The sequence below is a fragment of the Solanum tuberosum genome, unplaced genomic scaffold, assembly GCF_000226075.1.
Source record: "Solanum tuberosum cultivar DM 1-3 516 R44 unplaced genomic scaffold, SolTub_3.0 scf00020, whole genome shotgun sequence".
Lineage (NCBI taxonomy): Eukaryota > Viridiplantae > Streptophyta > Magnoliopsida > Solanales > Solanaceae > Solanum > Solanum tuberosum.
The window spans coordinates 2,885,575-2,908,789 of NW_006238946.1; the positions used below are offsets into that span (position 1 = coordinate 2,885,575).

Sequence of the window (23,215 nt, forward strand, 5' to 3'; positions counted from 1 at the left end):
TTACAGCATTAAAAATTTAAATTTCTGTTATCTATTTTTGCTTTATTTGGATTTTTATTTATTTTAATTTTTTAATAGTGTTATTTATTTATTTATATTATTTAATTTATTTTGTTATACCCACCTGCTGTTACAGCTATGACGTGGAGTGAGGTTTAATGGGCTGACACGTGTACTTTTTAATCAAAAGAAAAAGATTTTTAAATTAAAATCATAATCTACTTAGTAGGAAAATTACGCAGATAAACAAACATATACTAGTTAATTAACTAATATAGTTATAGTTTGAACAAATTACGGCTCACAACTTCAATTTAGTTGTAAATACATCACTTATACATATACAAATACAAATTATACACATATATATACAATTATATGATAGATATACAAATACAATTAGCTTCTCTCCACTCTCTGCTCTCTCTCGCTCGCCTCTCTCCTTTTTCTCAATCTCGATCGCTTCTCTCCTCTCTCTTCTAATCTCACTCGCCACATATACAAATACCTATGTATACCAGTTACATATATACAATTAGCCTCTCTCTCGCTCGCCTCTCTCCCTTCTCCCAATCTCGCTCGCTTCTCTCCTCTCTCTTCCAATCTCACTCGCCAGATATACAAATACATATGTATATCAATTACATATATACAATTATCTGACAGATATACATATACAGTCCGCCTCTCTTCAGTCTCTGCCCTTTCTCGCTCTCATTCCTCTCCCAATCTCCCTTGCCTCTCCCTTCTCTCTCCCAATCTCACTTGCCTCTCTCCTCCCTCTCACAATCTTGCTCGCCAGATATACAAATTCATATGTATACCAATTTTATTTATATATATATATATATATATATATATACACAATTATTTGACAGATATACATATACAATCCGACAAATATAAATATACAATTCACCTCTCTCCACTCTCTGCCTTCTCTCGCTCGTCTCTCTCCTCCCTCTCCCAATCTCGCTTCTCTCTCCCCTCCCTCTAACATGTAGCTATGAATCGTAATTAACAAACTATAGCTATTTGTTCTCCAATTGTAATCTGAAATGAAAAAAAAAAAGTTTATTATGAATATGTCATGTTGTCAATCCCTAGAGTGACTCTATTTCATTGAAGTTAGCTAAATATATCTAACGATAGGGTAGTCGAAATTCTGATACTATGAAAATAGTTGAGTAACTAAGGGTATATATTTTGAGGACAACATCAATCTATAACTAAGACATCGATATTGATGAATTGAACCTATAACATTAATGCCACTCTACTTGTCCGCCCCATCCGCTCTTAGTCAACTAACCAAAAATTATGTACTGGAATTTTCCTTTCATCATATGAATTTCCTTTTTATTGTTTTTTCCTCCGTTTTAAATGTCTTTTTCTCGCCTATTAAAGACACCTTGTGTGGAATTTTTGCGTCGCTATTGGTCCGTTCCTTTTTAATCCATGATAATTGTTACAAAATATTGAATCCTCATTCTCATGTAGGTAATTATCCACTTGAAATCGAACACCAAGTTACCTCTCTTGTTTTCATTCCATTGTGAAAAGGTAGAGAACAAAATTAACCCAACAAACAATTATTACTATGCCCCTATTTATAAAACATGTACTTCTTAACCTAGTGTTTTGATTATTGTTGAAATTTAAATTTAAGACTTCAGAATTTTCAATCGACTTTATTGATCATTAAGTTACACCTTAGATACAAAATAAAATAAATAATTTGCTATTACATGTTACTATGCTACAATGTAATAGTATTGTACAATGTATACAACTTGAACTATTTCGGCCATAGTATAATTTTTAAACAACTCTCTTATAGTCAATCGAAAATCATTTTGTTTCTAATAAGATTGTCTAGATCTCAAAATCATTATGTATCATAATGTTTGGATTGGTTTAAAAGTTAGTCAAACCTATTTTTAAATTAGTTTTTGATCTCTAGAAGTGTTTGACAAATATAAAAATAACTTAAAATAAGTTTAAAATGACTTAAGAAAAGTTAAAAACCAAAAGTAGGTGTCTCCCTACTTTTTATTTTTTGACTTAAAAGTCATTTTCAGTTTGACTTTTTATTTGTTGACTTAAAAATAGTTTAAGTTTGACTTTTTATTTTTGATTTAAAAGTCAACTAAATTTGACATTTTATTTTTTGACTTAAAAATCATTTAAATTTGACTTTTTACTTTGTTGACTTAAAAGTCATTTAAGTTTAACTTTTTTTTTACTTAAAAATCATTTAAATTTGACTTTTTATTTTTCTGACTAAAAAATTACTTTTTTAAGCCAATCAAAACGGGCTCTTATAATCTATGTCATCCTAATCTCATAGTAACTACCAATTAAAGCTACCTAGACTATTAGAGAGAGAAAAGTAGAATATAAAGCACAAATTATTATCCATATTAATTAGAAGATGATCTAACTAACATAGATCATTACTACCTAAAATGCTAAAAATAAATAAAAAAATCATTAGTCAAAAAATCTAATTTATGATTTTTGACTAATGAGTCATAACTGAAAAACTAATTCAAACAAGCTTAAAGAAACAACTATAAATAAAGGTGTTTACCAGAGAAAGGTAAAATAATCATTGAACTAATTATAAAAGTATGAGTTTTCTTTCAATGAAAAATAGATTTTCTTCCTTATTGGTTTTATCAATTTTATTATTTGTTCAACAAACAAATGCTGCTACTACTTGTCATATAGTTGATGGTATTAAAAAAATGATCCACTAATAAAATTTCATTGTGCATCTAGAAATAACGATCTCGGAATACATTATTCTAAATTCAATGATGATTTCAAATTCAAGTTCGGATTTAATCTATTTCGTGAGATGGTGTTCTTTTGTCATTTTTGATGGGGTACAAAAGATGCTATATTTGAAGTGTACAGAGATAGCAAAAATTGTGGTGCTGAAGAAGGACTTGACTCGGGAACATGTTATTGGTTAATTAAAGAAGATGGCTTCTATTTTGCTCCTAAATATAATCCTCCTCCATCTGAATTGGTTAGAAAATATGATTGGTAAAAATTAATGTAATTTAATTGAGTAGTACTCATGAAATGAAAAAAATTATTTTAATTTTCAGTTTCAAAATTGTGTCACAATCAAAATTCAATGATTAAAAATTATACCATTATTTTTAATACGTTCAGTCCTATATATATTGAGTCAAGACCATTTAATTATATAAAATCACCAATCGAAAAGGAAAATAATATCAATCATTAAAAGATTCAGCTACCAATAGAACATGAAGATGAAGTACTTAATAAAGTATTAGTATCATTGACCCTACTAATCTATAGATCGTGATGGAATATAATATGTTAATTAAAATGAAGATAAATAGAATTTCGTGTGAAAGATAGAACGATAAAAACTCTTCCTATACTCTTTCTAAATTTCGTCAAGCCTATATGCTTATTTGTTTCAAATTAGAGTTTATAGTTTTAAGATCACACTTTTAAGATGCTTGTGGTGAAATATTCTAAATATAGTATCTATTGATTTTGTTATTCTTCTCAATCAAAGAATTCGCCATCTACACGATAATTAGCACAAACATCAAGTAAATGATATCAAACACTATAAAACCTCCTAAAACGTGAAGAATATCGTATAAATTGATTGAATAAATTAATTCATTTTTGTATATGAATATTTATTTTGAGTAATATTTAAAGTCCAAAATAGCAAAATAGAAATCATCTTCTTTAATTAACCAATAACATATTCCTTTGTTAGATCCTCCTGTTTCATGCCCACAAGCTCCAGTTTCTCTATACACTTCAAATCTAATGTCTTTTTTACCCCACCAAAAATGACAAAACAACACCGTCTCAAAAAATATATTTCGTTTGAACGAGAAATGAAAATCATCATTGAATTTGGGATAATGCTTTCCGAGATCGTCACTTCCAGATGCACAGTGATATATTAATTGAGGATCATTTTTTTCAATACCATCAACTACATGAACAGTATAGCATTTGTTTGTTGAAGAAATAATAAAAATGATAAAACCAATAAGGCAGAAAAACTAATTTCCATTGAAAGAAAACTCATATTCTTATAATTAATTAGTTCAATGTTTTATTTTAGGGATAATGGTATGAAAAATACCCTAATTTTGATTGGATTTGTTGTTGCGATACTAAACTTTCATGAGGACCTATTACCTCCCTAGACTATTTAATACCGTATTTTTTACTCCCTGAACTAATTAATAGTATATTTTAAAGGTATATATGTGCCAACGTGGACACATTACTATTTATAATTTTGCATTATTTTTTATGTCCACGTAAGCAAATATATATGTTTAAAATACGATATTAAATAGTCTAGGGAGGTAATAGGTCCTCATGAAAGTTTAGTATCGCAACAGCAAATCCGACCAAAAGTTGGGGGTATTTTTCAGACCCTTATCCCTTTATTTTACCTACTCTAGTATACACCCTTATTTATAGTTGTTTCATAGAGCTTGTTTGACTTATTTTTTATTTATTTATGAGTATAAGTCAAAAGTCATAAATTAAATTTATTAACTAATAATTTTTTATTTTTTTTAGCATTTTAGGTAGTGATTATCCATGTTAGTTAGATCATCTTCTAATTAATATGGATAATAATTTATGTCTTATATTTTGCTTTTCTCTCTATAACTATAAATCTAGGTAATTTTAATTGATAGTAATTAACTATGAGATAAGGATGACATAGATTAATATTATTATGATAATAAAACAACTATACAAAATGATTTGGAAATCTAGAAAAAAATATTTGAAACTAGACAATTTTCAATTGACCATAAGAAAGCTATTTGAAAATTATACTATGAAATAATTCAAGTTGTATGTATACATAGTACAAATTATTACATTATAGTGTACTAATATGTCATAGAAAATTATATTTCATTTTGTATTTAAGGATGATGATCAATTAATAAAGGCGGTTGAGAATCTTAAGGTCTCAGATTTAAATCTCAGCCTCTTCTCACCTCAAATATTCTATAAAATTAATTGAGGTTTGTCTAAATTGACCCGAATACCGCAATTATCAAGAAAAAAGAAAAAAATATTTATTCTATATTTCAAATTATCGAATTTGACTAGAAGAAGAGAACATGTCCATACACACATACAACAACAATAACTTATGTCCCAATTCCAAATAAACCAAACTTTTCTTATTTTTTATTCGAACTTGAAACCAGCAATCTAACATAACATAACATAGGCAAATTCCTATATTTATTTTATACAATTTCTTCTACAAAATCAAGATGCTAACAACATATCTCTTATAAGTTTAAAAGGCAAAAACATTTTTTGGTGATTAGGTAGACTTTCTTTTATCAAAGGTACTTCTTTGAATTTTTTCATCCAATTTTGCAAATTAGGAAATGAATTTCCTTCAATTAATTTGACACCTCCAACATCTTCTATAATTTTCAGCCAATGACAAATCCATCCAAAAGCTATATCCACTATTCCAATTTTTCCTCCTATAAAGAATATATTATTTTTCTGATTTTTAAAAGCATTTTCTTCTATAATTTTCAACATTTCCAAGCTGTCCTTCACTGCCTTTTGTTGTTCTTCCCCTTTTGATCTAAACATCATCCAAATAGATACACTCTGCAAAAGATTTTTAAAAGATAAAATTCATCATTAAAAATAAATGGAAAAGGGATTTGAAAAAAACCCCTTATAATTATTATATTGAATATTTTTATTTATATGTGTTAATGAATTTACTTAATATAAATATAAAATAACTTATCAAGAACCAGTAAATTGTCTTTTTTGAATCTAAAACTCATGTATATTCAAGATTTTGGATTTATTTCTACTGAAATGTACTCATCGAAAAGCGAAACATGACAACTGATATGAAAGATTTTGTATAAGCATATTAGATGGAAAATAATCTTACCTTTTGTTCAAAATAATTCACCCAAAATCTAGCTAAAGCTCTTTCATAAGGATCAATTGGTAGCAATGGATATTGATTTGGCCATATTTGATCAAGATATTCAAGAATGATCATAGATTCACAAATTGGTTTTCCATCATGAACAAGAATTGGGATTTTCTTGAAAATAGGATTATATTTCAAAAGCAAATCACTTTTATTTGCAAGATCTTCTTCTATATATTCATATGATAAGCCCTTTAATTTAAGAGCCCATATTATTCTTAATGAATATGGACTCGCCCATGATCCATGGAGCTTCAAATCTTGATCCATTTCTAAAGTTTTCTTTAATCTTCTTCATCATTTAGTGTCATTTTAAAGGAATGTTATGCTTGATCAACAAGAAAGTTTTGAAATAATTTAAGAGAAAGTTTAGAATAATGTACACTTATTTTCTTATATTATAATAAATTTTAGTTGAAGTCAAATCATGATAATATGTTTAGTAGTTATCTTTATGAATTTATTATTGACTTTAGTCAAAGAGTACGTATGCTAACCCCATCATCATTATATGTGAGGTATAGAGAATATAAAGTGTACGAAAACTTTAGTTATCCTTATCTTGAGAAGATAAAGAGATTATTTCTGATAGACCCTCGAATCTAGCTGTATACAACTAACCCCATTAATCATATTTTCAAACGTTCCTTCTTATTATATTTTAAAAAAATCAATTTTTTTATTTTGCTTGTCTATTGGGTAGGTAGATAGTTGTTACTTCAATAAAATATTTTTCCTATCTTGGGGATTAAATTTGATTGATTCTTTTTTCCTTCTTTTTTTTGCAAACGTTTGAATTTTGACTAGTTACTTATTTTCTGTTGAGTTATACAATGATCAGCACGTTCTTATAACTAACGATTCAAAATATTTAGAAGTCATTTGATCTGTCAAAATAGTAACTCGACAAACACATTAAAATGGAGAAAGTAACTATTTTTCCTTTTCTATTGGGTAGGTAGATAGTTGTTAGTTCAATAAGTTGTTAGTTCAATAAAATATTTTTCCTATTCTGGGGATTAAATTTGATTCCCCCCCCCCCCCCTCCTTTATTGCAGGATTAAATTTGATTGATTCTTTTTTCCTTTTTTTTTTTGCAAACGTTTGAATTTTGACTAGTTGCTTATTTTTTGTTGAATTATACAATGATGATCATTATGTTCCTATAATTAACGATTCAAAATATTTAGAAGACATCTGAAAAAATAATGATCAAAGAAAATATTATTTCTATCACAATGATAACTCGACAAATATATTAAAACAGAGAAAGTAATTATTTATTAAATAGTTAACAAACTAAAAATTTCAAGAAGATGACAATATCAACTCTCTCTGATTCTTTAAAAACACAAACATTTCATCATAATTAGGGAGATTCTCTTTGATGATTTGTTCTTCTTTGAAATTTTGTACCCAATTTAATAAATTAGGAAATAAATTAGGTTTCAATAATTTCACACCAATAATATCTTCAATAATTTCAAGCCAATGAGGAATTATTCCAAAAGCCAAGTCCACAATCCCAATTTTCTCACCACCAAAAAAATTATTTTCTTGATCTCCAATAAAGACTTGTTCTTCTATAATTTTGAGCATTTCTATTGTTTCTTTGATGGCCTTTTCTTGTTTTTCACCACTTGTGTAATACATTGTCCCAATACATGCACCCTATATGATAATATAATTGATGTCAAATCGATTTAAGATTAAACAAGATAGTTTAATTTCATATATGATTATCTAACTTTCAGTTTATAATCAATATCACGAAAAATATTAAATATGATCTTAAGAACAACATATGTAGGTTGCAAAAAGTATAATTTTTTCTTATGTAAGTATAGCTGCGTCATCAACAAACTCACCTTATGTAATAACAACATGTGATACAACTTAGAAAACGAAAACTAACAATATCTCATTTTTCGACAGCATGAGTTTTTTTCAAGTCCTACGAAAATGATTTTTTTTTTTTAAAAAATGTTGTGTCACGTGGATATTACGTAAGATAAATTACCTTGTTGAAGTAACAATCGCGTGTTTTCTTTGACATATAGGCATAATTGAGTTGTTTTTCTATTATCTACCATAAAAGTTACTTCCTAAAGTTGAACTTTCTTTTTTATATAGACATAATTGAGTTTTATTTCCTATTATTTATCGTAAAAGTTACTTTCTAAAGTAATTTTTTTTTATATATATATAGGCATAATTGAAATATTTTACTATTTATTTTCTACTTATATATAAGAGGGAGTTTATGATGGGACATTGAATATTCTATATAATAATATAATATAATAAATTATTTTTTCTACTATATAATATATATTTATTTTCTAAGGGAGTTTATATAATATATAATATAATATAATATAATATACAAATTACGTAAAAATATTATAAATTACATTATTAACAACTTAAAATATTTAAAAATCATATTAAATTTAAATAACTCACTATATTTTATCTGTGTCACATACATTAGGACAAAAAATAATAGTTATTGGGCCCGTGCGTAAGAGAGTTTATGCCCAAGTATAATATATAATATTCAATGACTCTCCAAATTTCATTTGTGTCACATAAATTGAGACAACAAAAATAACATATATTGGGTCCATTTTAATTTATTTGTCTTATTTTTTTAAATTTTTTATATTTAAAAATTGCGTAAAAATACTATAAATCATGATAATTGACAACATAAAATATGTTTTGAAAAAGATACAAAAAATTCCATTGATTCTTGAAGTTAATCTATCGTAAAAATACTATAAATCATGATAATTGACAACATAAAATATGTTTTGAAAAAGATACAAAAAATTCCATTGATTCTTGAAGTTAATCTATCGTAAAAATACTATAAATCATGATAATTGACAACATAAAATATGTTTTGAAAAAGATACAAAAAATTCCATTGATTCTTGAAGTTAATCTATCGTAAAAATACTATAAATCATGATAATTGACAACATAAAATATTTCAAAAATAAATACATTTAAAAAAATTCGATTGATTCTTGAAATTAATCTATCGTTAAAAATTATGTATAAAATACAATAAATCGTGATAATTGACAACTTAAAATATTTATTAAAAATGCACAAAAAAAGAAATTAACTGATTCTTAAAATTAATCTATCAATGTCACATAAAATGAGACAAAAGTAGTAATATGTATTATTTAATGTCAAATTACTGAAAGCTACGTAAAATGTATTGTAAATCTTAACAATTAACAACATTTGTTTAACTCTTGAAATTTTATCTATGCTACATACATTGAGACAAGTGGAGTAATATATATTAAGTATTTACAAATTACGTAAAAATATTATAAATTACATTATTAACAACTTAAAATATTTAAAAATCATATTAAATTTAAATAACTCACTATATTTTATCTGTGTCACATACATTAGGACAAAAAATAATAGTTATTGGGCCCGTGCGTAAGAGAGTTTATGCCCAAGTATAATATATAATATTCAATGACTCTCCAAATTTCATTTGTGTCACATAAATTGAGACAACAAAAATAACATATATTGGGTCCATTTTAATTTATTTGTCTTATTTTTTTAAATTTTTTATATTTAAAAATTGCGTAAAAATACTATAAATCATGATAATTGACAACATAAAATATGTTTTGAAAAAGATACAAAAATTCCATTGATTCTTGAAGTTAATCTATCGTAAAAATACTATAAATCATGATAATTGACAACATAAAATATGTTTTGAAAAAGATACAAAAAATTCCATTGATTCTTGAAGTTAATCTATCGTAAAAATACTATAAATCATGATAATTGACAACATAAAATATTTCAAAAATAAATACATTTAAAAAAATTCGATTGATTCTTGAAATTAATCTATCGTTAAAAATTATGTATAAAATACAATAAATCGTGATAATTGACAACTTAAAATATTTATTAAAAATGCACAAAAAAAGAAATTAACTGATTCTTAAAATTAATCTATCAATGTCACATAAAATGAGACAAAAGTAGTAATATGTATTATTTAATGTCAAATTACTGAAAGCTACGTAAAATGTATTGTAAATCTTAACAATTAACAACATTTGATTAACTCTTGAAATTTTATCTATGCTACATACATTGAGACAAGTGGAGTAATATATATTAAGTATTTACAAATTACGTAAAAATATTATAAATTACATTATTAACAACTTAAAATATTTAAAAATCATATTAAATTTAAATAACTCACTATATTTTATCTGTGTCACATACATTAGGACAAAAAATAATAGTTATTGGGCCCGTGCGTAAGAGAGTTTATGCCCAAGTATAATATATAATATTCAATGACTCTCCAAATTTCATTTGTGTCACATAAATTGAGACAACAAAAATAACATATATTGGGTCCATTTTAATTTATTTGTCTTATTTTTTTAAATTTTTTATATTTAAAAATTGCGTAAAAATACTATAAATCATGATAATTGACAACATAAAATATGTTTTGAAAAAGATACAAAAAATTGCACTGATTCTTGAAGTTAATCTATCGTAAAAATACTATAAATCATGATAATTGACAACATAAAATATGTTTTGAAAAAGATACAAAAAATTGCACTGATTCTTGAAGTTAATCTATCGTAAAAATACTATAAATCATGATAATTGACAACATAAAATATGTTTTGAAAAAGATACAAAAAATTGCACTGATTCTTGAAGTTAATCTATCGTAAAAATACTATAAATCATGATAATTGACAACATAAAATATTTCAAAAATAAATACATTTAAAAAAATTCGATTGATTCTTGAAATTAATCTATCGTTAAAAATTATGTATAAAATACAATAAATCGTGATAATTGACAACTTAAAATATTTATTAAAAATGCACAAAAAAATAAATTAACTGATTCTTAAAATTAATCTATCAATGTCACATAAAATGAGACAAAAGTAGTAATATGTATTATTTAATGTCAAATTACTGAAAGCTACGTAAAATGTATTGTAAATCTTAACAATTAACAACATTTGATTAACTCTTGAAATTTTATCTATGCTACATACATTGAGACAAGTGGAGTAATATATATTAAGTATTTACAAATTACGTAAAAATATTATAAATTACATTATTAACAACTTAAAATATTTAAAAATCATATTAAATTTAAATAACTCACTATATTTTATCTGTGTCACATACATTAGGACAAAAAATAATAGTTATTGGGCCCGTGCGTAAGAGAGTTTATGCCCAAGTATAATATATAATATTCAATGACTCTCCAAATTTCATTTGTGTCACATAAATTGTGACAACAAAAATAACATATATTGGGTCCATTTTAATTTATTTGTCTTATTTTTTTAAATTTTTTATATTTAAAAATTGCGTAAAAATACTATAAATCATGATAATTGACAACATAAAATATTTCAAAAATAAATACATTTAAAAAAATTCGATTGATTCTTGAAATTAATCTATCGTTAAAAATTATGTATAAAATACAATAAATCGTGATAATTGACAAATTAAAATATTTATTAAAAAAACAGAAAAAAAATTGTCTGATTCTTAAAATTAAATCGTGATAATTGATAACATAAAATTGTTCAAAAATGTTGTATGTGGGTAGTCTTATTGTGCCTTCAATAGCGTCAAAGAAAGTACAGGTTTGTGATAAAAAAACTTATTCCTTTATCCACGCAAACAATCGCTTCAAAAATTTCGTTATTAGCCCCAAAACATACCATTTATGTTATTGGGCCCGTGCATAGCACGGGCAACAAAATCTAGTATCTATTATAAAGGTTACTTTCTAAAGTGTACTTTCATGAGATACGCCAATTTAAATTAATTGAGCTTTAAAACGAGTATCGAACGCAAGACAGGATGAAAAACTATACCTTATCTCCAGCAAATTTAACCCAAAATCTTGCAATGGATCTATCAAGAGGATCAATAGGAAGAAGTGGATTTTGAGGCCAAGTATCTTCAATATATTCAATAATCACCATAGATTCAGAAATTACTTTTTCACCATGAAAAAGAATTGGAAATCTCTTAAAAGCTGGATTATATTTCATAATTAAAGAGCCTTTATTTGAATGTTCTTCTTCTAGGTACTCAAATGGTATTCCTTTTAGCTTTAGAGCCCAAATAACCCTATAAGTAAACAAATTATAAGAAGTTCCATGGAGTTTTACTTCTTCCATTTTTGATAAATTCAAGAACCAAAAACTTAACTCTAACTTATGCATATAATTGAAAGAATAGAAGCCCTATATATAAATGAAATTATATATCATGTTATAGTTTCATGGACCACTTTGTTTTTTTTTTTAATCAGAGTTTAAGTACTATACAATGACTATACATAAAAATACAAATAAGATAATATATAAAATAATCACAAATATGTATATGTGTGTGTGTGTTTTTTTAATAATTTTTTATCTTGTGTTTGATATCCACGTAGGAATAAAACGTTTCTAACAAAGATAATTTCATACTCATTACAATTCAGTGCTCAAACTCGAGAATTCAAGATTTTTGATTAAATAATATATGAAATAGTAATTATTGATTCACTATTTTTTATAGGAACAACAATATTCTACCACTACTCTTGACCAAACATCAAAGTTCTGATGAGATTCCGTGCAAGAAAATCATGTTAATAACATTTAATTAACAATATGATAAAATTGCTATAGTTGAGCCGATGATTTTTTGAAAATAACATTTTTATCTCTATGAGATAGTGATAAATTTATATATATTCAACTTTCTTCAAATCCCACTTTGTGGGATTTCACTGAATATGTTATTTGATAAAATTACTAAAATCCAAGGATCGGATCTAAATATTTTTTGTTTCTAGTTGCTACATGAGATTCCATTTCTTTTATCTTTTAGTTGATTTATTATATTGATATTATTATTTTCAATTGCACGGATGTCCTTTGATAGAAAATATAATCATATTATTTAGGTACGATCATGATTAATTATGACATAATTAAGGATTTAATAAATCATACGAAACAATTTTGATTTCAGAGTTGAAATTGACATCAGTCTAACTGGTCCCCAAAAAAAAAGTTATAAAAAAATAGATTAAATCACAAGGTGATCTATTATTATTTTTTTCAGACTATATATGTTGTTGTTTGTTATTGTTGTTATACATCAAATCTCATTATATTAGCAACGTTTATCTGAAAATTTTCATGACTGCTATAATGGGTGTTGTTACATATGTATCTCATTTGACGTTTAGATCAATCTCATTTATTTATTATAAACAAACAAAAAAAACGCGAAATCATTGTTTAATATTTTGATATTTTATTAATATTAATCATATTAAACTTTATCTCATAAATTATTAATTAATTATAATCATGTTTTTTTAACATAAGCTGGAGGTGCAAAATAAAATCCACACCTTGTACCATCCAAAAACAATCATAATGATTTGCAACTATATCTGTTCTTTCACATCCATTGCTAATATCAGAGTTAACAATATAAAAAAATTGTTGCTTTGGACCCCAACAAAAGTGACAATAAAAACGAGTACCACCTACGTCAAAGGTTTCGTCTCAATGGAATGAAAAATTAAATTCACCACCTATGTTAAGGGTCTGGTCTCCAAGATCGTCATTTTTAGATTGACAACGAAATTTTAAGACAATATCGTTGTTTGAAAGCATATCGAGGATGTGAACCGTATATCCAGCGGTAAGGGAGAGAGAATTTGCGGTTTGAACCAAGCATCCCGATATGATTGACACCCTCTGATACCATGAGTTTGAGCAGTTCACAATGCCCCGAGGCCCTTACATTCCTTCTTGGGTCAGGGAATTTTACACAGCTTATGGGGAGTTAGTGCCCAAGAACAAGAAGAAGGCAAGCAAGTTTAGACCGGTAAAGTCGGTCATGGTCAGCGACAAAGAAGTTGAGTGCCACAACGAATATATTAACACTGTATTGGGTAGACCGCTGCACTCTGCACTTCATTACGAGGGATTGCCTATTGTTCAGTCCATAGATGATTTGAAGGGGTGGTTGGCTCCTCTGATTTCTGACACCACCCCGATGTGGATCGAGGTAGGAGCTCCTATTGAGAAGAGGGACCTGAACATTGCTGCCAGATTCTGGTTTGGCTTTATCAGCAGCACCGTTATGCCATCCTAGAACGAGTTCATTTTGCGCCATCCTAAGGCAGCATGCCTTGGTTCTATCATGGCCAGGAGACATATCGATCTGGGGCTGCTGATTTCACTAGAGATGGCTATGAGGGCCAAGCAGAAGCTGATTTCTCTGTCATTCCCGGTCTTGATCACTGAGTTGTGACGGCGTGCTGGGGTACCCTGGGACACTATGAGAGATATTGAGGTCACCCCATCTTTCTCCACTGACATTCAGTGTATTGAGGTCGAATACACGCGAGAGGTGGTTAACAGGAGGAGAACAGCTCCAACAGATACTTCCCTAGAGGTCGATGTTGACTCATTACCAGCAGAGGCACCTTCGTCTACTCCTACCTCTGAGCCTTCAGGTACACACACTCTTTCATCTTCTTCACAGGTCCTAGGTGCTTCATCCTCCTCTCAGCCTGCTAGGATTACTCAGGCCATGATCTTGAAGATGGGACAATTGGCCTATTCATCTGATGTGAGAGCGACTCGATTGGAGAGATCCATCCCAGGGATGATTGACAGTGCCATACTAGCAATACTTACCGCCCTTTACACTTTTGATGGGACAATTGGCCTATTCATCTGATGTGAGAGCGACTCGATTGGAGAGATCCATCCCAGGGATGATTGACAGTGCTATCTTGGTTGCACTGACCCCCCTTAGGGACTCTGTTGATGATCTGGCTACTAGAGTCGCTGCTTGTGAAAGCAGACAGGGGGAGACATCTGAGGTTCAGGCTTTGAAAGCGGAAGTAGAAGATTTGAGGAATGATATAGACTATTTGAAGTCTACCGACTTCACTTCATTGATGCGGGATGCAGATGGCGAGGATGGTCCTGAGACCTTAGGAATTCCTCCGACTACCACCGGAGATGTGCAGAGGGGTGGCACAGCAGATGATGAGTCGGATGCAGAGACCGACGAGAAGCTGATAGTAGCACATAAGAAGGGGATGATAGAGAGCCGAGAAGAGAGAATATTTAGAGATTTGCTAGAGTTTGGGGAGACATTTGTGCAGCCAGTGATCTAGACATTGCCGACTGAGACGTCCACATCAGCTCCTAGTGGATCTGGCACTGCTATACCTTCTGAGGCTACTTCGGGCACTGATGCCCATATTCAGAGCACTACACCGGGCACTGAGGCCCCGACAAATGGAGCAATTGTGTAGACATGACCTTTCTTTACCTCCTTCTCTGTCTGACTTATTTTTACTTATGGATACTTTCATTCGTATTTGAGGACAAACGCTTTTTGTTTGTGGTGGGGGTGAGGCCCACTTTACTTTTGTGCATATTTATTTTGACTATATGTTGGGTTGTGATCTATTATTGTGTTTATACACTGTTTTTTGTGGATATTTGAGCTTATGGCTCAGTGTTTTTAGTGTTTCTAATTGCAAAACGATTTTGACCCTTCAGTCCCGATCAATACCGATGACTTGAATAGTGCTTATAATCGAACGAACATGAGTGTGCGGCTATGATGAGGCCAAATGAAGTTGCATAGACAATATGTGAACTCTTTGCATCTCGTTTTGACTAGCCTAGTATCGAATTGAGTCTCTTGTGATGATCATTGCACACTAGCGAAAGTGTGGAGTCTTGTTTGATTGTAGTGTCAATGCCTAGTGTAATGAGCTTACTTTGAAACATGCACGATAGATCCTAGAATTTACCCCGTTGGTCCGGTCAAATAAGTATGATTATCTCTTGATATGATCTTAGGCAACTTTAAAGAGTGTGAGCCAATTTGACATATACCTATTTTGTGACCTACCTTGTGAGTGTGCGATTCTCTCTTGAACACCCATTGTGCCTTACCTTTCTTTGGAAGAAACTTGATGAAAACATGACCCTTCTTTATCCATCACCCGTAATCCTCTTGATTTGTGGTTGATTGAATAGCCAACTTAGGCCAAAAGCCTACTCTTTGTGGCTTACCTTGTGAGCGTGTGTGAACCTCTTTTTAATCCCCCTTGAGTCTTACCTTTCTTTGGAAGAAACTTGATGAAAACATGACCCTTCTTTATCCATCACCCGTAATCCTCTTGATTTGTGGTTGATTGAATAGCCAACTTAGGCCAAAAGCCTAAGTTGGGGGTGTGGTGAAATGAAAAGGGACAGTCAAAAAGTGCAAGGAAAGTCTCATTTAACCTATGGTGTGGAATAAAGTACAAAAGAAACGGGATTTCCAAATAATCCGTGGAAAGTGAATAATAGGATGACTTATGAGCATTAAAGAGAATGATGAGGGAATATGAAAGAAAGTGTTGTGAGCACCACAGTTCATGAGGATGAAAGTCACTGAGCTTAAATGACCACACCTTTACACTCAGCCCCATTAAAAGCGTTAAAAAGACCTTTTTGATCTTGAGTAAGCCAAAACAAATGTTGATTGGAAAATATGGAAAAACCTATGGGTAAAAGCATGCATTGTATTTATCTTTGTGAGTGTGAGCGTTGCATTTGATTCCGAAGCTTTTAAAGTATGAACCATTGTGTGAACATGGAATCATTCTTTGTGTGAGGGCACTTGAACACTTTGGTTGAGCTTGAACGTGCACTTGAAACAATTATTGTGAGCATGAGATTCTTTGATATTGGTGAGTCACAACTTGAATCTTTGAGTGCACAATTGATCTTTGCATAAGTAAATTGAGTCTTGTTGTGCGCATTTATGATTGAATATTGTATAGCACTGTTCGAGACACCCTTTTTGAACGACTGAACTTAAGTTTGCTTGAGGACAAGCAAAAGTTTAAGTTGGGGGTGTTGATGAGTCCACAAGTTGGACTCATTTAGGGCTATGTTTTGATAGAATTAGTGTCCTCAAATACATATTTTGTCTCAATATCTGACGAAAACCCTCAAGTTTCAGGTATTTGGAGTTTGAGGGAAAGCATGGAAAATGTCTTATCCTCGCCTTTTGTTCCAGTGTGGAGGAGAGAGGCGAGCGAGATTGGGAGAGGGAAGAGAGAGGCTAGCGAGAGAGGGCAGAGAATGGAGAAAGATTAATGTATTTGTATAATTTGTAATTTGTATATGTATAAGTGGTGTAGTTATAGCTAATGAAAAAATGACTTGGTTTCTTTTTTAGTCTGTTTCAAAAAGAATGACCCCTTTCCTTTTTGGAAATACTTTAACTTAAACTTTCCACCTGACATGTTTAAGGTCACAAGATTAAAATCATTTTGCTTCAACTCTAATGGAAATGTAAGTACCATCCAATGCACCAAGACAACCCTATAAGATAAATTCAACTCTAAATACTAAAGGACTATTAAAAATAAAAATACTTTCACCATAATATTTCAAGTTTGTTTGTAGTAAATCAGATGCTAGATTGTAATTTACCTACCTTAAACTATTTCTATCAATCATCAGTATCATCTTCGAGCACCGGATTAGGTTTAACAAGTAACACTGGAGTTAGTTTAGAATAGTTCTTAGACATTCATTAAAGGCTCGACTTACACTCCACCCCGATCTAATATAATCAACTTTAACAAACCTGTTCTTCTCATGATGAGCCAAAATATTTAAGAACATTGCTAACTTTTCAATACTCGACATATTTTTACTGTCAGTCAACCCTCCAATATTCTTGGTTAAGGAGACTAAAATGTGAAAGACATTTCTATCCGCCCTAAGCTTGTCAATACATACAATATCATTGTCACGAATAAGAACATTTAGATGAGACAAGATTTTAGAAATTCTAGCACTCATACAATATCGAATGACCCGCCTAAATCTAGATTGTTTTCTTAATAACATGTTGTAAATAGCCATAAAAAAGCAAATAAGGACAATATACAAATGCACCACAGTTTCCTCGAGGATGATAAACCATTGAACATCGCACAATTGTTGAGAATCCATTTACACCTATTTTCATTTAAAAATTGCAACATCATTATCAAATTGAATCCAAAAAAAAAAAGTACCAATCATGTTACTTAACTAATTATTGCAGACACATTAAATGTGTATAATAGGAAGGTAATAGATGTTTTCATACTAGAATATTCAATTTTATTAAAAAAATAAAAAGTAACATCGAAAAATAGGGTAGAAAGTTTATTTTTGTTTGGCTTCAATAGCTAGAAGACTAATACTATTTTGCTGCAAATACATGTTCATCTTTTGCAGTTTTAGAAGCTAAAGCAACTAAACTTAATGAACCGATTTTTTCAGAAAACACGATTTTTGAACAAACAAAACAAAATCCACATCAAATTTGGATGTACTCAAACATCAACTTAACTAGAAAATATTGAGAAGATCTAGAATTTCATCCTTCTCTCATCAGATTAACAAGAGGAAAAACACAATAAGAGAAAACAAGAGAAGAAGAAGAAAATAAAAAAAGATCAGCCAAATTTTGAGTTTTAGAACTTCTAACCTCAAAGAAAGAACGTCAAATTGAAAGTTTTTCAATCTATTTGCCTGGAAGATGAAGAGCCATTCTAGATCTACAAATATGGAAAGAGGATCTGAATGTTAATCTAAAAGGCAAGTGGTGTATATTTGATTGAGAGTGAAGGGTAAAATTGTCAATTTATATTTTTATTCAGGTATTAGTTATTCAGGTATAATTTATTCCATCTTTAATCCTGCATAAAATAATACATAGATTGACTCATAACTTAAACATGTATTAGTTATGTGATTTTCTAATTTTCTAACCAAACATAGTATTATGTGTGTTGAATTTTAAACTTTGACAAAAAAAATGCTTTTAATCATGGTAAAACTTATGCAACATTTTATACTTGAATAACTCAACCCTTATCCAGTAACCAAACTGTCACTTATACAATAACCAAACGACCCCTAAAGAACTTTACGCGCGATCATTCAATTTATACTTTAGTCTAGAATGTGGTAGAATCGAGACTTTCTTCAAACACTAGATGTGCATAAAAATTTCTACCAACATTCTGAAGTCTCTTCTTCAAAAGCAAAACTCCGGCAGACATAATGCCGTTGACACGGGAAGAAAAAATTAGATGGTTTATTGCTGTTTTTGTCTTTCACATCATTGTGGCATTTTGTATTTTTATGTGGCATGGACTCAATATTACTATTTCTGTATGGGTGTTAGGATAATAATCCTCCATTTATTAGTGTATGTCCCTATTTTGAATGTATATGTTGGTCAAGCTATAGTTCCTCCAAATTTTGTCAGAGCAATGGAAGCATTTGGATGGTTGGGGAACTTTATCATAGCTCACATGATTTCTACCTACCTGACATTAGATACTGCATTATATTTGGTAATTTCTTTCGGCCTGATTACATTTTTTTGCTGGCTGATGCTGTTGAGGCCGGTTGCTAGCGACTGGGAACAGTGACGGCTCAAGCTTGGTCTAAACCCCAAAAAAAAAGTTGGAGGCCTAAACTTTAATTATATTTTTATATCTGAGATTCAAGTTATTTCTATTTTTTTTATGATCTTAAACTAAAGATATATATATACCAAAATATTTTTTAATCTTGTGGTCTTAAACATATTATGTGGAAGTTAAATTTAAAAATTGATCCGTAAAAAAGAAACATTCTTTAATGTTTCGAAACTAATTAAACATTCTTTATTTTTTTATTGTTAAAAAAAGCTTAAGACTTTAATCTACCATTTTAGCATGAAGACTTCTCTCTCCGTAGTGTGTTCCTCCGCACAAGGACGATTTTCTCTGAAAACTTGAAGGCCGTGGTTACAGGGGTCTGATTGGGCGCACTATTGGCGCGTCGAGCCATACACCGATTTACTGGGGGTCTGATTGGGCACACTGTTGGCATGTTGCCCCAGGTGCTACCCATTTATTGGGGGTCTGATTGGGCGCACACGATATTACTCGGTGATCCAATTGTTTACAAGTTGTTGTTGATTCTCGACACGATTCTCTTGATTTTGGGCATGAATTTTTGGCGTAAATTTTATGTTTTTTTTCATATTTTTCCTATTTTTATTAATAAATTACTCATTTTCTGGATTTGTCGAAAAAAATAAAAATTTAAAAAAATTGTTGACTTTAAGGTTACTATATTTATTTGTGAATTTTTGGCGTTAATTTTACTTTTTTTTCATATTTTTTATTAATCAATTACTCATTTTCGGGATTTATCGAAAAAAAAATTAAAAATTGTTGAAATTGTTGAATATAAGGTTACTATATTTATTTGTGAATTTTTGGCGTTAATTTTAATTTTTTTTTCATATTTTTTATTAATCAATTACTCATTTTCGGGATTTATCGAAAAAAAAATTAAAAATTGTTGAAATTGTTGAATATAAGGTTACTACATTTATTTGTTAATATTTGGCGTTAATTTTATAATTTTATCATATTTTCTCTATTTTTTATTAATTAATTACTCATTTTTGGATTTACGAGAAAATATAAATTTAAACAAAAATTTGTTAAAAATGGGTCGGGTAGTTTATTTAAAAGGTGGTTGATTTATGGGTCGAAATAGGTGTTTATGGGTCCAAATTGTTTAGGGGCATAATTGATCCCTTCCATTTTCATATAAATGTCATGTGGTAGGTCAAAATGACATGGCAATTCCATGTGACATTTAAAGAAATAGAAAATGAGATGGATATGTCCAGCAGACCAACAAATGCCCATAAGGGCATATCTGTGCGAAAAGTTGGACGGCGAGGGCATGAGTGAGCCAAACTTTAAACGGAAGGTATATCTAGACCTTTTCGAATAGTTTAGGGGCATATTTGACAATTTTCCCTTTTATTATTATAGTCTATTATAGGGTGTTTGAATTGATTTAAAAGTTGGTAAAACCTAACTATGATCAACTTTTAAGCCAATTTTTGACTTATGAAAGTGTTTGCCAAATATAAAAAAGAATTAAAAAAATAAGTTAAAAATGACCTAAAATAAGTTGGAAAGTGTTTGACAAGGTAAAAATAACTTAAAATAAGTTTAAAATGACTTAAAATAAGTCAAAAATCAAAAGTAAGTCGCCCCTACTTTTTATTTTTTGACTTAAAAGTTATTTCAATTTGAATTTTTATTTTTAACTTTAAAGCTACTCCCTCCGTTTAAAAAAGAATGACTTGACTTGGAACAGAGTTTAAGAAAAGAAAGAAGATTTTTTAATCTTGTGATTTAAATTAAGGTTATGTTAAATATACCAAAATGATATTAATCTTGTGACCTTAAACATGTCAGGTGGAAAGTTGAAGTTAAAGTGTTTCCAAAAACGGAAGGGGTCATTCTTTTTGAAACAGACTAAAAAAGAAACCAAGTCATTTTTTTTAAACCGAGGGAGTACTTTTTTAAGCCAATCCAAACGGGCTCTTAAAAATTGGTCAAATCTACTTTTGAGTAAGTTTTTTATTTCTAAAAGTGTTTGACAAATATAAAAATAACTTAAAATAAGTCAAAAGTGACTTATAATAAGTTAGGAATTGTTTGACAAAGTTAAAAGTAACTTAAAATAAGTTTAAAATGACTTTAAAAAAAGTTAAAAATCAAAAGTTGGCCTCTCTTTACTTTTTATTTTTTACTTAAAAATCATTTAAGTTGGACTATTTATTTTTTGACTTAAAAAATTATTTAAGTTGAATTTTTTTATTTTTTGACTTAAAAGTCATTTTAGTTTGACTTTTTATTTTTGACTTAAAAAAGTATTTTTTAAGTCAATCAAAACGGACTCTTATAATCTATGTCATCCTAATCTCATAGTTACTACCAATTAAAGCTACCTAGACTATTAGAGAGAGAAAAGTAGAATATAAAACACAAATTATTATCCATATTATTAATTAGAAGATGATCTAACTACCATAGATCATTACTACCCAAAATGCTAAAAATAAATAAAAAATCATTAGTCAAAAAATTCAATTTATGATTTTTGACTAATGAGTCATAACTGAAAAACTAATTCAAACAAGCTTAATGAAACAACTATAAATAAAGGTGTTTATTAGAGAAGGTAAAATAAACATTGAACTAATTATAAGAGTATGAGTTTTCTTTCAATGAAAAATAGTGTTTCTTCCTTATTGGTTTTATCAATTTTATTATTTATTCAACAAACAAATGTCATATAGTTGATGATGTTGAAAAAAATGATCCTCCAATAAAATTTCATTGTGCATCTGGAAATGATGATCTCGGAATGCATTATTCTAAATTTAACGATGATTTTCATTTCAAGTTTAGGTCAAATCTACTTCGTGAGACGGTGTTCTTTTGTCATTTTTGATGGGATACAAAAGATGTTGCATTTAAAGTGTACAGAGAGAGCGAAAATTGTGGTGCTGAAGGAGGATATGACTCAGGAATATGTTATTGATTAATTAAAGAAGATGATTTCTATTTTGCTCCTAAATATAATCCTCCTCCATCTGAGTTGATTACAAAATATGGTTGGTAAAAATTAATGTAATGTAAGTACTCATGAAATGAAAAATTTACTTTAATTTTCAGTTTCAAAATTGTGTCACAATCAAAATTCAGTGATTATAAATCATACCATTGTTTTTAATATGTTCAGGCCTATGTATTGAGTCAAGAACATTTAATAGTTTTAACCATATAAAACCACCAATCTAAAAGGGAAAAAAAAGCAATCATTAAAAGATTTAGCTACCAGTAGTACATGAAGATGAAGTACTTAATAAGTATTAGTATCATTGACCCTACTAATTTATAGATCGTGACGGAATATAATATGTTAATTGAAATGAAGATAAATAGAATTTGGTGCAAATGATAGAACATAAAAAACTCTTTCTAAACTTTGTCAAGCCTATCTGCAAATTTGCTTCAAATTAGAGTTTATAATTTTAAGACCGCACTTTAAAAATACGTGTGGTAAAATATTTCAAATTCAATATCTACTGATTTCGTCATTTTTATGATTCAAAGAATTCGCCAGTTATACGACAATTAGCACAAATGTAAGTAAAT

The 23,215-nt window shown here is 29.1% G+C and overlaps 2 protein-coding genes across 2 annotated transcripts; both read right to left on the reverse strand.

The window, feature by feature from the left end:
* Window positions 1–5,213: 5,213 nt before the first annotated feature.
* On the reverse strand, window positions 5,214–6,310 carry LOC102588302 (glutathione transferase GST 23-like). The gene is made up of 2 exons (XM_006340844.2): window positions 5,978–6,310; window positions 5,214–5,679 (listed from the first exon to the last, which is right to left on the reverse strand). Exons 1-2 carry the CDS (start codon window positions 6,290–6,292, stop codon window positions 5,320–5,322), a joined length of 675 nt encoding a protein of 224 aa, XP_006340906.1. The 5' UTR covers window positions 6,293–6,310; the 3' UTR covers window positions 5,214–5,319.
* A 983-nt stretch (window positions 6,311–7,293) lies between these two features.
* Window positions 7,294–12,282, reverse strand: LOC107059243 (probable glutathione S-transferase). The gene is made up of 2 exons (XM_015305735.1): window positions 11,967–12,282; window positions 7,294–7,693 (listed from the first exon to the last, which is right to left on the reverse strand). The coding sequence occupies exons 1-2, from the start codon at window positions 12,273–12,275 to the stop codon at window positions 7,331–7,333; spliced, it is 672 nt and encodes a 223-aa protein (XP_015161221.1). The 5' UTR covers window positions 12,276–12,282; the 3' UTR covers window positions 7,294–7,330.
* Window positions 12,283–23,215: the final 10,933 nt, after the last annotated feature.

Coding starts and splice junctions, on each gene's coding strand:
- LOC102588302 (XM_006340844.2), bottom strand. CDS start 6,292: ATGGATCAAGATTTGAAGCTCCATGGATCATGGGCGAGTCCATATTCA. Junction 5,680..5,977: donor TGAATTATTTTGAACAAAAG/GTAAGATTATTT, acceptor AATCTTTTGCAG/AGTGTATCTATTTGGATGAT.
- LOC107059243 (XM_015305735.1), bottom strand. CDS start 12,275: ATGGAAGAAGTAAAACTCCATGGAACTTCTTATAATTTGTTTACTTAT. Junction 7,694..11,966: donor TTAAATTTGCTGGAGATAAG/GTATAGTTTTTC, acceptor ATTATCATATAG/GGTGCATGTATTGGGACAAT.